General features: G+C 38.3%; 1 protein-coding gene across 7 annotated transcripts in view; it reads right to left on the bottom strand.

The window, feature by feature from the left end:
• RBMS3 (RNA binding motif single stranded interacting protein 3) overlaps window positions 1-18,304 on the bottom strand; it is a 545,406-nt gene that overhangs the window by 23,895 nt on the left and 503,207 nt on the right. For all 7 annotated transcript variants that reach the window (XM_083188643.1, XM_083188638.1, XM_083188637.1 and 4 more), the window contains exons 8-10: window positions 13,504-13,550; window positions 6,398-6,494; window positions 5,052-5,102 (exon numbers count right to left, since the gene is read on the bottom strand). In XM_083188643.1, coding sequence (XP_083044769.1) covers window positions 5,052-5,102; window positions 6,398-6,494; window positions 13,504-13,550 — 195 coding nt within the window. The remainder of the gene's footprint in view (window positions 1-5,051; window positions 5,103-6,397; window positions 6,495-13,503; window positions 13,551-18,304) is intronic.

The following is an 18,304-nucleotide window of genomic DNA, read 5'->3' as shown; positions in this document are numbered from 1 at the left end:
TAAGGGCTGATATGTTTAAATAAAGCACAAGAAAAGTTTTAATGACAGTGTGCTTCCTTAACAACATTTCATTTTATCATCAGCCATATTTTTGATATATCTATGCTGCTTTATTCCAGTATTTACAGAGCTACTACAATTTTTTTAAGGACTAATTAAAATGCATGTAGGCACACTGCAATATTGTTGAAAATTTGCATATCATTACCTTCTCCATTAATCAAACCCATGGAGTTAGCATTCATCTATTTAACAGCAGGAAGACGCTTGACACAGCCATTTACTAACTACAGTAAAAAATGTAAGAGGAGGCAAAGAGTGTAGCTTATTTAAGTGGAACATTACAGGCCACCCACTACCAGGAGGATACAGTAATATTCATACTCAACATCCACAGCAAATATAATCAATGTAACAAAGGCTGCTGAAATAATTTAAATGCTCAGTTATAATGTGGAGACATAATTATCCTGTTTACATGGAGAATTTACTCACATCATACTATGTTTTATTTGAAAAGTTAATTTAATATGACAAATACCACAGACCAAGGGGGAACAAAAAGGTTATTTTTTGAAGATATTTGAACAAATTTAAGATATTTTTGGGTTGCGGAATTAAAAAATAACGCATTTTTTTTTAATTATTAGGGACATTAGCAATAACAACATTTTGGAACATGTAAGGCAGTTTAAGCATGTGCGATAAAAATATTTGAGAACGTGTAGTTATTTTAATCATGTCAACCTATGTGTTTGTTGATTGTCATCCTAGCATTCTGACCCGACATTCAGAGCTTGTTGACACTGCCACTGGAGCACTACAGTTAAAGTCAGAAAACTATAATCTATTAGACTACTATAGAAATTGATTGCTAACACAAGAGAAGGGGAATGCATGGGAAAGTAGAGTTTCATCCAATCCGAGCCACATCTCAAAATATATTTCAAGCCAGAACTCAGGTCTCTCTAACATACTCTAGTACTAGCAGATTCTTGGCGGGATGCATTAAGCATGGCATTTTGCATGAGATGCATTCCTCCACTCTATGCAAGCATGATTATTTTACCTGAAGGGTAAAAAAAGGGGCAGACTAGATGAGCCAAATGGTTCTTATCTGCCGTCAAATTCTATGTAAAATTCTATGATAGCGTTTTAAAAATCCTAAATCACAGCACTTGTGGTAAGAGCTGTCCTTTGCAAGTATAGAACTTCTGGGTTTATGACCCAGACTCCTATCTGGGCATGCCTTGTGACCAGTGGCGTATCTATAATGGGTGCACACACTGCACCCATTTCGCAAATATTTACCCTCTGGAGAAATGGTTTGTCGCCCATTTTGTGGTGACCTGCGCATGCGCAGTGGAATGTTCTAGTGCTCAGACTCCACAGGGGAGCAGAGGTTTGCGCATGCACAGTAGGGTCTGAGTACTAGAGTGCTCAGATCCTACTTCTCATGGCGCCAATCCCAGCAGAGAGGAGGGGCCTCTTCCAAGGAGGCTGCACATGGGCCTCCTCCTCTCTAAAGATGTCCCTGCTTGTGACATGCATAACACAGGGTGTACTGGGAAGAATACATACGGATCACTATCAGTAAGAAATTGTGAAGGCAAGCCCATAGCATTCTATGAAGCAATGCAATCTAAAGATGACATTGCCCTTATCGCATTCTTGAGCTTAGTGGATATGTGGTAGCCGACCAATCCTACAAAAATAAAATATTTAGAGGCTTGGATGCATTTTAAGGCTTGATGCACCCCATCCACATTCTCTACAGCCTCAGTTCAAGCATAGTTGTAAAAAATATTGTACAATTTATTTTTTAAAAGACTTAATTTATCAGAATACAATATATTTACAAAAGCACAATCCAAACAGTAAAGTAAAACAAAATTATCTATTGAAAAGACATCTACTGTACTAAAAAATGTACAGATTGAGCAATAAATGCCATAGGCTAGCTGGACAGTTGACATTCTTAGAAACTTTTTAGTATACTGCACATCATTAACTATTGGTGACTATTGGAAAAATACAAAGTTCCTAAGATTTGCATCTTCTATGTACAGTATCTGTTTTTGCCTGGTGCTACATTTAGGGTAATTTTTCTTCAAGGATGGATAGCAGATATTGGTGGACATTACAGTTTCCATAAAGCTGTTCATATTCTCCCGTGAATCTATGTGAAATTGATGGGGGGAGGGGGTATAAAAATCAGTTAGTATTTGACTTTTTCTATGTGGTTCTTATTATTAATATTATTATTTGTTGTTGTTTTTTACAATCAGCTCATTGAGGAGTCATTTTGCTATATTTAAATAAACATATTATTAATACTCAGGGTCTGACATAAATTCTGTGTGATTCAAAACAATTTTCTATAATGTAACATGGATCTAGAGGACATTGCGTTAAATTGCATTGTGTTACATATAGGTGATTTATATTAAAATCGGCAGATGACCTCAGACTCCCAGAGTTATAGGTCTATTCCCAAATTTTCCAAATCCTGTCCTCATGTGACCTAATCCCAACAGCTCATGTTTTCAAGAATTCTTTAGCTATGCAAAAGCGACTTACTGTATTAAGGTTGACGTTGCTGGGTCTGTTCCAGTTTCGACAGACAGAAATCCTGAAAACATGAGCTAATGGAGATGCATCAGGACCAATAGTTGTAAGAACTAGTCAACAGGCTCCTATTATCTCATTAAACATATGAGTGCAGAGGTGCCATGAAAAATATGTTTTTGCTAACTATTAAGTTTAACAAAAGTAAAAGTACAAGCTATTGACAAATTAAATAAGCACTGAACATTTGTTCCAACAAATTTAAATTTTACTTTTTTCCTAAACTAGTGATAAACTGCAGTGCTAATCAATATCATAATAACAAGCAGCAAGGCATTAATTAGCTAATTTTTTATATATGTTCTCTTGTATCAAAATGAATTAACAAAGTTGTGCATAAAAGATGTCTAAAATGAAATTGAGTGAAACGATTAAAATGTGATGCACAGAAGCAGTTAATTGGTAATATGAAATGTAATGAACAATCATTAAACAGGGTCCTTTCAACCAAAACTTATAGTTACTTTAATTATAAATCCTTTAAGCACTCATTGAAAAACTCCACCTGTGAAATTTACAAGTTTCTATACAATATACATACAGTGCTACATATAAGCTACAGTAACAACAATAATATCATTATTCAAACATGTTCTTTAATTAGCTTAATAATAATGACACACCCTTCTCCCATCATGTGCGGTTACATTTTTCCAATATAAACTGGAAAAGTCACAACAGTGGGCCTTTATTTTGTTTACCATAAAACCTCAATTATTGTCATTCCGATTTTTTCAGAGTATATTGACTATTAAAAGGGGGTAGTCAATCCAGCGGGCTATTGTATCCGGCAATTTTCGACCATTTTTGGTTCGAAGACATACCTGTGATTAAATAATGATCATTGAATCATTGTTTTTTTTCGCCAGGCAAAAAAAAAAAAACAGTAATGATTTAATACCTACATAAAAGTGAAGTAGGTAATACAAGAATTAATTTAAAGAAGAGACTAACCTATTTAGCACAGTCATGTGCTTAATTTTAGGAGACACAAATTGATGTGTTAAAAATAACAATAACTTTGGGCCTTATTTTGGTTCATTCTTTCTGACAAAATCCTTCTTAGATGGACAAAACCATGTGCACTGCAGGGGGGCAGATGTAACATGTGCAGAGAGAATTAGATTTGGGTGAGTAATTTTGTTTCTGTGCAGGGAAAATACTGACTGCTTTATTTTTACACTGCAATATAGATCTCACTTTGAAGTAAAACCCCACCCAAATCTAATTCTCTCTATACATGTTACATCTGCCCCACCTGCAGTGCACATGGTTTTGCCCATCTAAGAAGGATTTTGTCAGAAAGAATGAACCAAAATAAGGCCCCTTGTGTGCACAGTAAGGTACAACCAGTAGTAGGAAGCATAAAAAAATGTAAGGTTTGCAAGAATTATGCCAAGGTTACTTTTGTAGGATAGTAAAGAGGACAAGATGTACTGTAGCCTTAGGCAAGGGGAGTGGCGTTGTGTATAGAAAAAATCTCAAATCTACAAATTACAGCATCTACGAAGGTTTAACGAAGTGACAACAACTCTGTGAGAGATGTTCAAAATATCTGCTAAATATGCCAACGTCACTCACGTTTGTTATAAATATTCAAATAAAAAATGTTGGGTAAAAAAGATTATATCTTCTATATAATGTAAACATTACAGGTCATTACAATGAACAAAAAATGTTTGCTTGGCAATTTTCATACCTATTTTGACTAATTCACTTGGCACTCTAAGGGTTAAAAGACTTATGTAAGTTAATAGTAGTTTGTAATTCACATTTTAAAAATCCTGATTCCCAAATCTCGCCTGAAAATTGTCTAGATGGGCAAATCTTGGATTATTAACTTGTTTAATTTCCCTGATTTCTCCAAGGATTGACTATCATTAATAATGGGTGATCGGCGAATCCCATTGACAGATCAGTAGTGCCATCAAAACATCAAGTAGCGTAGCTGGGTATTTATGGGGGCCTTTACTAAATATGAACTATGATGACTGACATGCGAATAGCAACTTGCTTTTAAATGTATTTATAAATCATATTAATTTAAATATTGTTGACAGGTATTAACAACATACGTCTGTACTGAATAATTTTTAATCATTTTCATTCTAGATCTTTTCCCTTTACATAATGCTAATATACATGTACTCTATCACAGAGTAAGCTATATTACTATGCAAATGAGAGTCATTTGAAGAAATAAGGATCTCTCGGTCGCGGTACCTGCCTATAACCATGAGGGATTCCAGAACTGAAGGTAGCATTTAATCATAACATTATGGATTAAAATATAATAATTTATGCAACCATATGGAAATGTGGTAATTGAAATTACATTTAGAAATACATACAGACAGCCCCATTAATCATTAGCACATAAATGTAATGTAATTAAAAGACATCTGCGATAAGCTGATACCTACCGTTGGTTGCATTACATATGGTGGGTGAGGCATCCATGATGTACTCTGCACCTAAGGTGACAAAAGACTAGTATCAGGGCAAGAGTGCAGCTCATGTAAGTATGTGATTAATACCTTGATAACAAGCAAGTGAAAGTTATCTAGAAACCTATTTCAAGCTCTAAGCACAGCTCTGGCTGCAAATAGTCTTGAATCATTTTTCCAAGTATACTATTTAATTCTGTAATTACATTGCTATCTTTAAATGAATGTATTACCTTCCAACATTAATCTTGGAATATAGTGTAGGCTACTTTATACCATTAGAAATATTAAATAAAACGCATTATATAGTGACGAGTTCACTAAATCCTACTATTTATTTTATTACCAAAACATATTTTCTTTAAACGGAAAATACAAAAGGTGACATAGAACAAACTCACTAGGTCACACTATCTGACATGAGTAAAGTGCTGTGGCAATGCATGACATATTGTGTAGCTAATACTGTAAATACTTTGTCGATTTATATTCGTAGATTATAACAAATTGACAAACATTTAAACTTTATTGCAAACGGTCCAATTTTGCCACTAGGTGGCGCTATGATATATGACTATTGATAAGCTCTTACTGCACAATGGCAACTGAGAGGAATTGCGGTAAACTTTAGTGCAAAATAAGTTTCTGTGCAGAACAGTTCATTTATACATGGAATGTCAGTATACAGTATGCTCTAGTTGTAAATTCGCATATCGGGGAATGAAGAGAACAGGGGTGAAGTGGGTTGGGTCACCCTTATCTGTGGCGTGGTTGCATTAGATGAGGAAACCAAATTTTGCACAAAAGGGCAAATGTGCACTGTTCCACAGTCAAAATGTAAACATGGCGAATATTTTGCCGCCCACTTTTTTAAAGCAATTTTCAGTGAAGCACAAATCCAGAGATAAAAAATATATACACAAGTATGAAATGAGACTATGCACATAAGACGTATGAAAGTTGGTTATTAATGAAATCTAATTCTCCGAAGTAAAATTTCTGTATACATAACAATGCATAGCAAAAGGGAAGAAAATAGAACCTACAGTGATTAAACCTTTTTAACTTTTTAAGCAACCTGTGGAAGGATATAACACAAGTTAAATGGTATATAAAGAGGCACAGGCACAGCTTACACACTTTCCTAAATTATCCTCGCCTTCCCTCCCAGAAGGGGCGATGAGGCTCCCAAAAAGTGTTTGTCCCTCTCGCCCTGACCAACAGTCTATTGGAAATGGTTGCTACGGTATGTGTTATTGTAGGTATACTATTTGGACAAGACTTTTTTTCTATTAATGTTTGTCAAGATCATGTTAACATACCTGGTATGTAGATACAGGGGAAGCAGCAATAAAAGGTGTAATGGATGTCTGTGGAATCATTCTGTTTGTTGCAATATTGTAGGGCGGAGAATAAAATCTGGAAACAGAAAACAACCAAGTAAATTATTCAACACTTCAATTAATATACCTTTAGTATTGGAAATATTCTAGTGAAGTTTATATGTTTGCCCATATACAGATAGCTTTAGTATGGCTGCCAGAAAAATAAGATTGTCCTCCTGGAGGAGCTATAGCTCCAGCTATGCGTTCTTCGTTCATTCTTAGTGGCATCATTTTCAAACTCTCCGTAGAGTTGTAACTACCCCTCCCTAATGAACTTAATATTTGCCTTCAGCACCACTACTGTCCAACTGTCCAACAAGAAGCACAGGTGCTTCTACTACTTACTGAAGACAGGGACATTTATTTAAATCAACTTACCCAATACTAAATTTTAGGTTTTGGGTAGAATTATTTTAGAATAGGTCTGAAAGACTTACTGTATCTTAATATCCTTTCCATGATGCCACCAGCAATAATGTGGTCAGATGAACTTACTGTGCCATCCTGTATGCTGCGGTTTGATTCCCTCAAACCATTGGACAATATTACCTACAACAACTGGCAGTACACTGCCACCAGATTTAAAAAACTGCAAGTGCAGACTGTTCACTAATTATAGGACTACAGTTGATGCCACCACCTGGATCCAAACCTCCCTGTACAGTACCTGTGTGATCACGGATTTTATGAGAAAATGTATTTTTATTGAAGCTAAATGGATACCCTCCATGTCTTTTTCGGCATTTATCAGTGACATGCAATGTAAAGCTCCATTGCTGATTTCTATCTGTAAATGAACTTAGCCTCATGCAGAACTATTTTGCAATGACTACTTGAAAATTATGTTTCTTTGTAACAAATCTATAGCTGATTGTACACTGGATCATTACGCATTGCTAAATGCAGTATGGCAGGGTGTGGTTCATTGATTTGTCAGTAAATAGGTTGACCCCACATGGTCGGCAATAGGTTGACAGGTTGAAAAACTCAACAGGGTAAATAGATTGCCATGTAAAAGACAGATGGTACAAGAGGTTAACGGGTACAAAATGTGGACAAGGTCAAAATGTTGACATACAAATTGCAGACACAAGGTTTTGTTTTTATTATGGTGTCAATGTTTTTGTTAAACCACATATGACCCCAATTAGTTTACCTGGGTTCCCTTGCATGCCACACTTCAATCTCCATGCTTCGGAAAAGGTACCTTCCTCCACTATATGGGACCACTGTATTCCCAATCATATTCCAAGTGGATGGTAAATAATAAAAAAGTAGCAACAAAAACTTTTTTGACCATCTGGGTTCTAACTTCTGACCATTGTCATGCCACCCATTTGAGCGTATTAACCTTAAGCACCGCCGATCTCATACTGTACATGTCAAGTTATTGACTATGTCAGTATTTTGTACCTGTTGATCTAATGCATATCGAACATATGGGGACAACCTATTGATTATTTGGATACTGAATGATATTAGTGCAAATGCTGTGCACATTAAATTGCTATATGAAATTCAGGAATTACAGTATAAGGGGTTTTATAGCGTAAAAGTCTTTTGTAATAAAATATTATTTTGCACCCCTCTAAAATTATGACAAACATATTTTATAGTAGCAATTAATCAGGCCAGGATACATGGAAACGACACACAGATTGTGACCTAGTGTGACACAACTGACAACATGGCAGGGGTCCAACCCATTTCTGTTCACAGGAGCTGAGCTTTACTCACAGCCAATTAATTTAACAGTTAATTTAATCCACGAGTTATAACAGCTATATGCAATAGCTTGTAGCCACATACTGCCTGTCAATTACTTCATGGTCCAATGAAGTTGACAGAAACTGCTAATATACCAAATTACCACTACGGGCCTTATTCAGATCTGAGCTCAGTACAAATTTGTTTGGAAAATGGGCAAAACCATGTGCACTGCAGATCTGAAGAAGTTATAGGGGGTTATTTTGGTTCACTCCTTCTGGCAAATTCCTTCTTAGATGGACAAAACCATGTGCAGTGCAGGTGGGGCAAATGTAACATTTAAAGAGAGTTAGATTTGTGTGAGTTATTTTGTTTCTGTGCAGGGTAAATACTGGCTGCATTATTTTTACACTGCAATTTAGATTTCAGTTTCAGCACACCCCAACCAAATTTAACTCTCTTTGCAGAGGTTACATCTGCTCCACCGGCAGTGCACATGGTTTTGCCCATTTTGCAAACAAATTTGTACTGAGCTCAGATCTGAATAAGGCCCAATGTGCATCTCAGTGTCTCAGTGTCTCAGTGTCTGCAATGATCTTAGAAAATTGCAAGATCACAGATGATGAATGAAGAGAAGCCCCTGCTGCTATTGAGGATATTGTGTCCTGATAGATTGATTGTAATTTTGATCTAACATTGACTGGGGGAAATTTACTATGATGGGAGATCTATATCACATGGGATGTTAATATAGGCAACCAATCAGATACTATCTATTATCTCCTAGACGGTGCTAAATAAATAAGAAGTAGATTCTGATTAGTTGCCCATACATCCTATGTGAAACAGAACTCCCATCTACTGTAAATTAAATTATAGTACATAATAATAGTAATTAATAGTACATTTCCCCCACTGACATCTTACACACAATTCTGACAATGCTTGAGACAGTCTTAGGGGGATATTCAATCGCCGTCGAGCATCTCCCGTGGGGGAGATGCTCGACGGGCCCTATTCAATGCTGTCTTCCCCGACAGCTTTGAACAGGGTTTCCTGGCAGAACGAGCCCGACATCTCTAGCTGTCGGGCTCGTTCTGCCGAGAACAGCCGGGAAGTGACGAGCTGCCGGCTGCATCTCGTCACTTCCCGGCCGCAACTCGCGGCCACGCCCCCTTCTCGTCCCGCTGCAGGCGGGACATTGAATCCCGCCTGCATGTTCTCGGTCGAGCTGACCGAGAACAGGACTGGGTCACGGCGGGTGAGCAAGCTCGTCTGCCGTGACCCGAAGATTGAATACCCCCCAAATTGTTTAAAAAAAATGTAAATAAAAGAAGCAAATTAAACTGCTATATAAAGTTTATATAATTATAAAATGGAGCCATACTTTATATAAATAACTTATACTTAGTATTCAAATTCTAGCCAATCAATTTAAAACTTAAATAATTATGTAAAAGTATATTCTCTGCTTGTATAAAGCATTCAAAATGAAAATATTGTTGGGTACTTGTGTAGTTTCACAGCGCCAGCATGGCGCCGTGCTACTTCTGGGTTCTACACTCGACACGAAATATGTCCAAAAAAGTAACTTAACTCCATGCCAACATGGATAGTTCATACCTCCACTATCCATGTTGGCATGGAGTTGATTTTAAATAGCGTGGCGAGCGTAGCGAGCCACCGAGCCCGCAGTGTGGGCGAGTGAAGCGAGCCCCGCAAGGGGACTCAGATGCGCGGCGCCATGCTGGCGCCGTGAAACTACACAAGTACCGATTGTTGATTATTCTACATAACGAAAGCTGATCCATCAACAGTTTGGGTACACTCAAGAAGAGACAGTTATTATCAGTTTTCATTGAATAGAAAATGTAACATAAAAGATTTTGCATATATTTAATAAAACAATGAAAGACTAAAAATGGAAAAATGATAAAGCAAAATATCTATTTATTCCAAAGATAAACATATTTTAGGTAACCGCTACTTTCTTTTATATTTTTGCCATTATTTGTCTATTTCAGACCAGTTCATTTCTAAGTGGGTCCTGTCGGAGAATGGCTGTGATTTTGACAACCTCCTCTTCCTTGACGAGATGGTTTGGATAAAGTGACTATTGGACAAACTAAAAAATAATATGGACCCAGATATGCTTTTTTTTAACCCCTTTTTATTATTGAACCTTATAAAGTCATGCAAGTTTATGGAACACATGTTTGAAGCTGCCCTTTTAGGTTAGAAGTGCATCACACCATAGTATGTGTCTACTCTATTTCTCCACTGTATATTTCCTAGTACTGTTTTTTTTTTTTTTATTAATGATACATTTTCCATCTAGTGGTCAGTATAGAAGTGCTGTAGTTCAATGGTGTACCTCACAGCCCACCTCAGCTAGGTTCCCAGTGTATTCTTAGTAAGAGAAAACTAGGAGCAATCATTTTCTTACTTTCTGAATGATCCCAGCTAGACAATGCATGTGCTTATCCTCAGTTTACAATCCAATGGCAAAAAAACCTCTGACCATTAAATCTGCCATCATGACTGCCAGCGGTATTATTTCACACTACAGCCAACCCTTTGCTTACTGTATGCGATTTCATGTTGTTTGCATACAGCAGTTTGTTCATGTTTCTGCATCTTGCATGTTATGCTTGCATTGCATTACATCTTGGCCTATTGTAATTGCATTCCATTATTTTTGTTTATTTAAAGTTTTATCTCAATGTTCTCTAATAAATACCATTCTTGTGAAAGACAGAGCAGTTATACCCCTTTCAGACAGAAAACGAAATTACCGGGTGAAGCAGTTCTACTCTGTAATTTTGTGAATAACACGGGTCCTTTTTCTGTGTGAAAGGGCACACCTGGGTCGTATATCCCGTGTCTGTGACCAGGGTTGAGGACACAGGATTTATGACCCTTGTTGATCCTTTCACACAGAAGAAATACCCGTGTTATTCCGCAAATTACCGGAAACAAATTTTCAACACGGTAATTTGTTCTTCTGTGTGAAGGGGGATCAGGCTGCTCTCTACCAAATGACCCAGCATTTGAAATGCTGTGTATTTGCCAGGATTTTCAGACTATTCTGTCTGAAAGGGGTATTGTTGTGTTTCATGAGTCATAATGAAGGTGTTTTGTTAGGTACATTGGCCCTTATTCTGGTTGGTGTGGATATGTCCGCGTACGTTCGTTCCTCCGATGTTTTGTGTTTGCGCATGTGCAGAGGCATATCTGCGCATGTGCGAAAGGGACATACGTCCAAATTCCGCATTAATAGTTTACACTACGAACAGGGGTGTGAAGGGCTGTTTGGTCTCATTAACATATGCATACGCCCCGCGTTTCATGGGCGTTCCCATGAAAACGCTGGGCGTATGTATGGTAATGCGGCCGTGACGCACGAGTAGGGGGCGGACATATGACATTGCCGGATGTCAGCTGCCCGCCCAGATCCCTGCTTTTGCACGGAGAAATGACCACTCGGTCCTGCATTCGATGGTCTGCGACCATCGAATGAAGGGGGAGGTTCCCAGAGATGGAGGAGGTGTATACATGAGAAATCCACTCGTGCTCCGTGCGGTCAGCGGCTTACCGCATTCGGACGGAGTGAGCGATCCGTACGGAAGGCGGGGTTCAGGACGCACGATCCTGGCCGCATATTCGGCTCCGGCCGCACAGACCAGAATAAGGCCCATTGTCTTTTCCTAGTGTTTTGTCCCTCACTTTTTTTATAATTCTGTGCCTGATTTAATCTGTTTAAAACTCATAGTAAAGGAAAAAAGACCTTATTTTCTGATAAGCTGAACAAGTGCTATTATAGTTTGCATAGGTGCAAAAGGTTTTTCCTTCTATTGTTTGGATGTACTGTATTGAGGGAAACAAGGATAGATAGACAAGCAGTTACAACAATTCCTGCATTGATATTGTGCAACAGCCAATTAAATTATTGGTACATTAAAGGCAATGTCACCAATATGCCAACCATTGCAATGGCATTGAAATGTTGGCAATGGTACTCTTAAAATAGCTGATTCCAAAAGGGTGCTTATTAAATTGTACAAGTTAGGGGCTACAGAATGTGAAGCATATTGTAGGAGAACAATAAATTGCAGACATCACCTCTAATTGAATTGACCCCATAGATTTCTTTAGTCAAGCAACTTAAGGTGCCTACACACATAGTGATTTGCTGAGCGTTCTGAGCGATGCTAGATTGCTCAGAACACTCAGCAAGATCGTTTAGCACACAGCGATGTGTCATCTTTCACACAGGGACATAAAAGTATATGAAACATACAGATTTAAATCCAGACCCGTACACACCCGTACAGTAGCGGCAAAAAGGGGGCGTGGCGGCGAGCTGAGGCCGGAAATAGTCAAGCTCCAGCCTGGAGCTCATCTATTTCCGGCTTTTCTCGGCAGAACGAGCCCGACAGCTTCTGAAGTCGGGCTCGTTCTGCCGAGAACCCCTGTTCGATGCTGTCAGGGAAGACAGCATTGAATAGGGCCCCGCAGCCATCTCCCCTGTCGGGAGATGGCTGTGGGAGCACGAAAGCCATTGAATACCCCCCTAAAAGGGGGAAATATACTAAGATGGGAGTTCTATTTCACACGGGATGTTGTCCACTGCAACCAATCAGATACTATCTATTATCTTCTAGAAAGTGCTAAATAATTATGAAGTATATTCTGATTGGTCGCCCATAGCAACATGTCATGTGAAATAGAACTCCCATCTTAGTAAATTTCCCAAGTCACTAAGTTAATCTTACCATAAAATACAAAAGAGTTAGGACTTCACAAAGTTTTCACTCACAACTTAATTTATTTTTTTGCTTAAGTTTGAAATCTAGGGCCAAATGTAATAGGGTGTCAGAATCAGGGATGAAAGGTTTTTGAAGAGCTTTCCTATTTTTTTTTAAAGCATCAATCATTTACACTGGAAAAACAGATTGATTTTGCCATGCACAGTAATTGATTGCCGCTTTAAAAAAACGAGAAACCTCTACCATAATGTCTCACTTTCTGATTCTCACACCCATTACATTTTGCTCCTAATGTCTATTTTAAAATGTTAACATCATGTAAATTTAAACACGTGAACTATTTTTTACATAATTAAATAATGGAGAGCTAAGCACCAAAAAGAAGAAAATAAACCGCATTTTATCACTATTAAAAAGTCATGCTACCATATAACTGTTAAACTGTCACATATATTTAATGCATCCATAGAATATAAACCTCATTATGATTCCAAAAATGATTTAAAAAACTAAATTTGTCTAATAGTAATATAATACATTATTGAAAGCCAAACAAATTGAACTTACCCATTCTGCATAGCTGCTGTAGGGTCATATGTCAATGTCATTCCAGTCTGTATTCAGAGGGGGAAAAAAAACAATTTATACTTAATGTCCAAATAAAGAAGATTAAATTACAGGTCTCTGAAGTATTTGTCCTAGCAAGATAACTATTTTTTCATTGTTCGTTGAATTTCGGCAAATGACAGAACCCATTTAGTCATGTACAGTAAAAGTAGAGAAGATTAAGAAGTTCCCCACAATTATGTAAGTGGTAACAGTAGGGGTTGACAATTTAAAAAATAAATAAAAAGGTGGAATTATTCTTTAAAAACAAGCTGTATATGCTTAATTATTAAAAGCTAGCTGATGTGTCCAATTTCAACTCGGCAAATGATTGCTGGGCAGGACACGTTACCACTTTTCACCCCCTTAGGAGTCGATACCCTGTAGTAATTCGGCTTAGTGGGTTGCTGCATATAACTGTAACAGTTTCTAGATAAGGGGACATGTTTCTGGTCATGCGCCAGGTGCCCAGTTGACCAACTGTTACATTTTCAAGTGCTCGATGGTGATGCATTGTGATTGGCTAGCAGATGTTTTACTGTACAATTCTGAAATGAAACAACCAATTACAACACCTATTGCTCAGGCAATGGCATCATAGATATGTCACTCATAAAAATCATCCTTACACTATAATATATAGTTATTATAATGCAGAGGTTCTCAAGCTTGGTCCTAAGGACATGTTCCAGATCACCTGGAAGGAGCACTGTGTATAATCATTTGTCACATTTTATAAATATACAGGAAAAACATGAACTGTGTGAGGTCCTGGGGATCTAGTTTGATAACGTGATATAAAGAATTGAAGAGAATATTGTAGTCTACTTCAGTGAATTAGCTTGTTGGTAATGAAGTCCTTCATCAAGCATGGTTGCCATGGCAGCTTATACAGTTGACAGAAAACATAAGCAATATAGAAATGTGAGCTTCTACCTAATCATATATAATTTTTATGTAAGAGTATTAGAAGAAATGAGGCAATTTTTTCAGGCAGTATGTTTTGATAGTAAGCAAATTGTGCAGTATAGTTTATATTATAAAGTACACTTTTCAGTTGAAAAATTAATGATCTTCTTTGTTAAATCTTTGATTAAGGAAATTGATCATTTAAGGATCTTGGGTCATTTTTTTGAGGAATAAACTGTTGATTTAAACAACATACAGTAATGATGGAGTGAACTCCTTGCCACATAAAAATTAAATGAAGTATATCCAAATCTTACACTTCAGCTTAATTAGATCTCCCAACATGATTGGTGAATTTCTTCCACTGAGAACTAATAAAATCGATACAATTGTCTGCAACTAAGATTTATGTCTGTTTATGTGTCATTAAAATGGCCATTTTATATACTTATTGGCCTCAGGTGTAACTAATGAGCAATTTACATGCCTCCACCAACACAAGTGCAATGGGGAGGATTAAATATTTCACATAGGTTTTCTGGGATAAGCACAATGCTGACAGGTGCTCTAGAGCATTGCAATTTACTGATCAGGTTACCTAAGTGGGGAAACAGTCTGCATAATATTAAAGTGAAGGGGACAGAGTTCTAAACCACAGAGTTCTAAACCACCGGTCTGACAGTGACCTAAGGCTGTTTCATGTAAACTAGCAGCAACATGGGACAAACTCATTTATTTTAGGCTTTTACTGTGTAAGATATAATGGAGCCCAAAATAACTATTGCCTGCTAATAAGTAACTAGCTGTCACAAAAAATAAATATAAATAAAAAAGTTTAAGTACGTAAGTATTTTTAATGGATGTAACATACTGTGTATTTAACAATTATTAATATCTTAAATTTATAATGTAATGTCATAATACTCAGCTCCTTACTAAGTGGAGATTGGTATACAGGTGACTGATAGACAATGGGTAGTATTCAATGCCGCTCGCCGCGGCCAGCGAGGGGGTTAAAGAGCGAGGATTGCAGAAAAACAGCGATCCTCACTGTTTAACCCCCTCGCCGGCCGCTCACCCTAATCAAAGTTCTGGGGGAATCCTTGCCATCACAGGAAGGAGCGAGACCCGCGGCTAATGCAGCGAACCCACTGTATTTAGCCGCCAATTCCCCCTTGCTTAAAAAACAGAGTGAGGGGGAATTGGCATATGAGGGGGGTGAGTTGAATACTGACAGGACGAGTGGTGACAGCGAGCAGGAAGCCCTGCTTGCTGTCACTGCTCGCCCACGGCATAGAATAGACCCCAATGTCTAGGTGGACAGTCATTAAGTCAACATCATATGGTGACATACATATGGTCAACAAAAGGAAAAGGATAACATGGCAATGGTCAACACATGGAAAGATCTACAGGAGCTTTTAGGGGGATTTTGTTCTTAATTTTTTTAACTTTTTTTCCATACTTTAGCATACAAGTTGGATGGGGAATGGTAAAGTATGCCAAGCACAGTGGTAGAAGAGCAAAGTACTTGGCCTAAAGTACGGCGAGTGAAGCTAACCATGCGTGGGGACACGGCACACTAATAGGGGGTCCATGTGCTTAGGTGTAGACATTAGCACAAAACAAAAACGCATCCAACCTCTGTGTTGAACATTGTGTGTGTCAACCTTTTTCCAGTGTCATGTCCACCTTTTGGGGTCAACCTAGACTTGTTTAACACCTAATAAGATTCATGACATACACACAAATTGCATACAATAACATAGCACAGAATTTAAAGAGGACCCTGCCCATGTGATTTTATAATCTAAGAGGTATTTTGAACACATGTAACATTTATTAGTAGAATAACAATAGTAGTTGCAGGAGAGGAAAGTTTGTCTGGCTGTTGTAAAATAGAAGCATAATCAGCCACCAATGCTATATACAGATTGGGCACTTCCCATCCTGGCTGGCGGATCGCCAGAACGTCCCCGCTGGCGAACCGCCAGCAGCCTCGCCAGCGAATATACTGAGACGCGCATGCGTCTCACGTGCACGCGCGTCTCAGTCTCCGTCGCCAATGCGACGGAAACCCTGTCCGTCTCCGCCTCAGGAAGACGGACAGGGTTAGGGGTGGTTAGGGGGGGTGCGGGCAGGCGGCGGGGACCCCGGGTTACCGCCGGCAAGCCGGCGTGGACTCGGGGGAATGGATGGAAGCGCCGTCGGAAGGGGACGCACGCGCCTCTCGTGCGCGCACGTCCCCTTCTCGCCATCGCCATGGCGCTGGCGGGGCATGGCGGCTGGCGACGCCAGCGCCATCCCCTGCCAAGATGAGACCTGCTCCATCTGTAATAAATTATTGTTGCTCTGTGGGGTTAATTCAAGTATTTTGCGCATTGGCGTCCACCGGATGGTGTCTTACAGAGCAATTCAATGCTGTTCCTTTAAGGTGCACAGCCGCTGGAGCTAACATTACTATTATGTTGTCCCGTCATTTTGACGGGCTGGTAAATACTTATTTGTTTATAAGTAGTTACCAGCCCGTAACTGATTGATAATTATTCATCTAATGCATCGGTTCTCAAACTATAGAGGAGTAAAACAGATTAGTTATTTTCATACATTGTGCACATGGTTTTCATTTTGGATTTAATAATAATCTTCTATAATATTCTTGCTGTTTTCGAACTTTTAATGCAATACTAGAAATGATATGCCATCACACATTTCACCATGACTGGAGGAGAGAAGCACCAAGGCTGAGAATTGTTCCCAGCATGAACAATACATATTTTAAGACACAGTCTAATATATTATGCTGCATATTTAAGGATTGGAAAAATACCCTGCCTTTTTACTATGTTAAGTCTATAAAATTAAATTAGTCCTCATCTTCCCTTTCCTAAAGTAAAACAAAGTAATTCATTATTTTGCCTCTATGATGTTTGCACACCATTAATGTTTTATAATGAATTGCCGTTACAATATTACGTTTAAAAATCTCGGTAGCTGCGCCTGTGAGGGTGACATATATCATTGGCTGTTCATCCATTCTAAAGCACTTGATTAATATTGTATGCGTTTAAGAAAAACAAATCTTTTTTTGTCCATGTTTTATGTAACATATGTCAGTAAATTACAAGGTAGATGTTCTTCCTTTATATTATCCTGCCCCCACACATCTGCTGCTTAGTCAGTTACGGGTTCTGTTTTGTGTTTTGATTGCTCTTGTTTTCTGTGGCAATCATAATTGTGACATAAATCCATTTAATTTAATAACAAATGCCAATAGTATTGTAACAATCAGAATTAATATAGAAAAGTACATTATACATTATTTATACGGGGTTATATCAAGGGCTGTGTTACAATAGAAATATCAAATAGTCACTTAAACAGAGATCAATATTAATTATTTATTATTATTTATTACCAGTTATTCATTGCACATACATATTCCGCAGCGCTTTACAGACATTTATTTATTTGGCTATTCACAGCAGTCCCTGCCCCTCTCTATATTTCCTACTACATGTAATGTACACATACACACATTCCTTCCAGGCAGAGGCGTAACTAGAACGATGAGGGCCCCATAGCAACATTTTGGCAGGGCCCCCCCCCCTCCCCATTGTCACTACAATGCCCATTTTTTGGATGGGGGGTAGAAGAAAGAGTGAAAGAGTAATAGACTAAGGGGGGAGAGAAAGGGGGTGGAAGCTACATGGAAAAAGAGGGAGAGAGGGAGAGGGAAAGAGAGAAGAGAGGGAGCAAGAGAGAGAGAGAGGGAGCGAGTAGGAGTGATATTATCAGGGAGAGAGAAAAAGGGGAGCAAGGTAGAGAGTGTCAGCAAGAGATGGGGAGAGAG

The sequence above is a fragment of the Crinia signifera genome, chromosome 5 (genome assembly GCF_055691185.1).
Source record: "Crinia signifera chromosome 5, ASM5569118v1, whole genome shotgun sequence".
In the NCBI taxonomy this organism is placed as follows: domain Eukaryota; kingdom Metazoa; phylum Chordata; class Amphibia; order Anura; family Myobatrachidae; genus Crinia; species Crinia signifera.
This window is presented reverse-complemented; position numbering and strand designations above follow the sequence as displayed.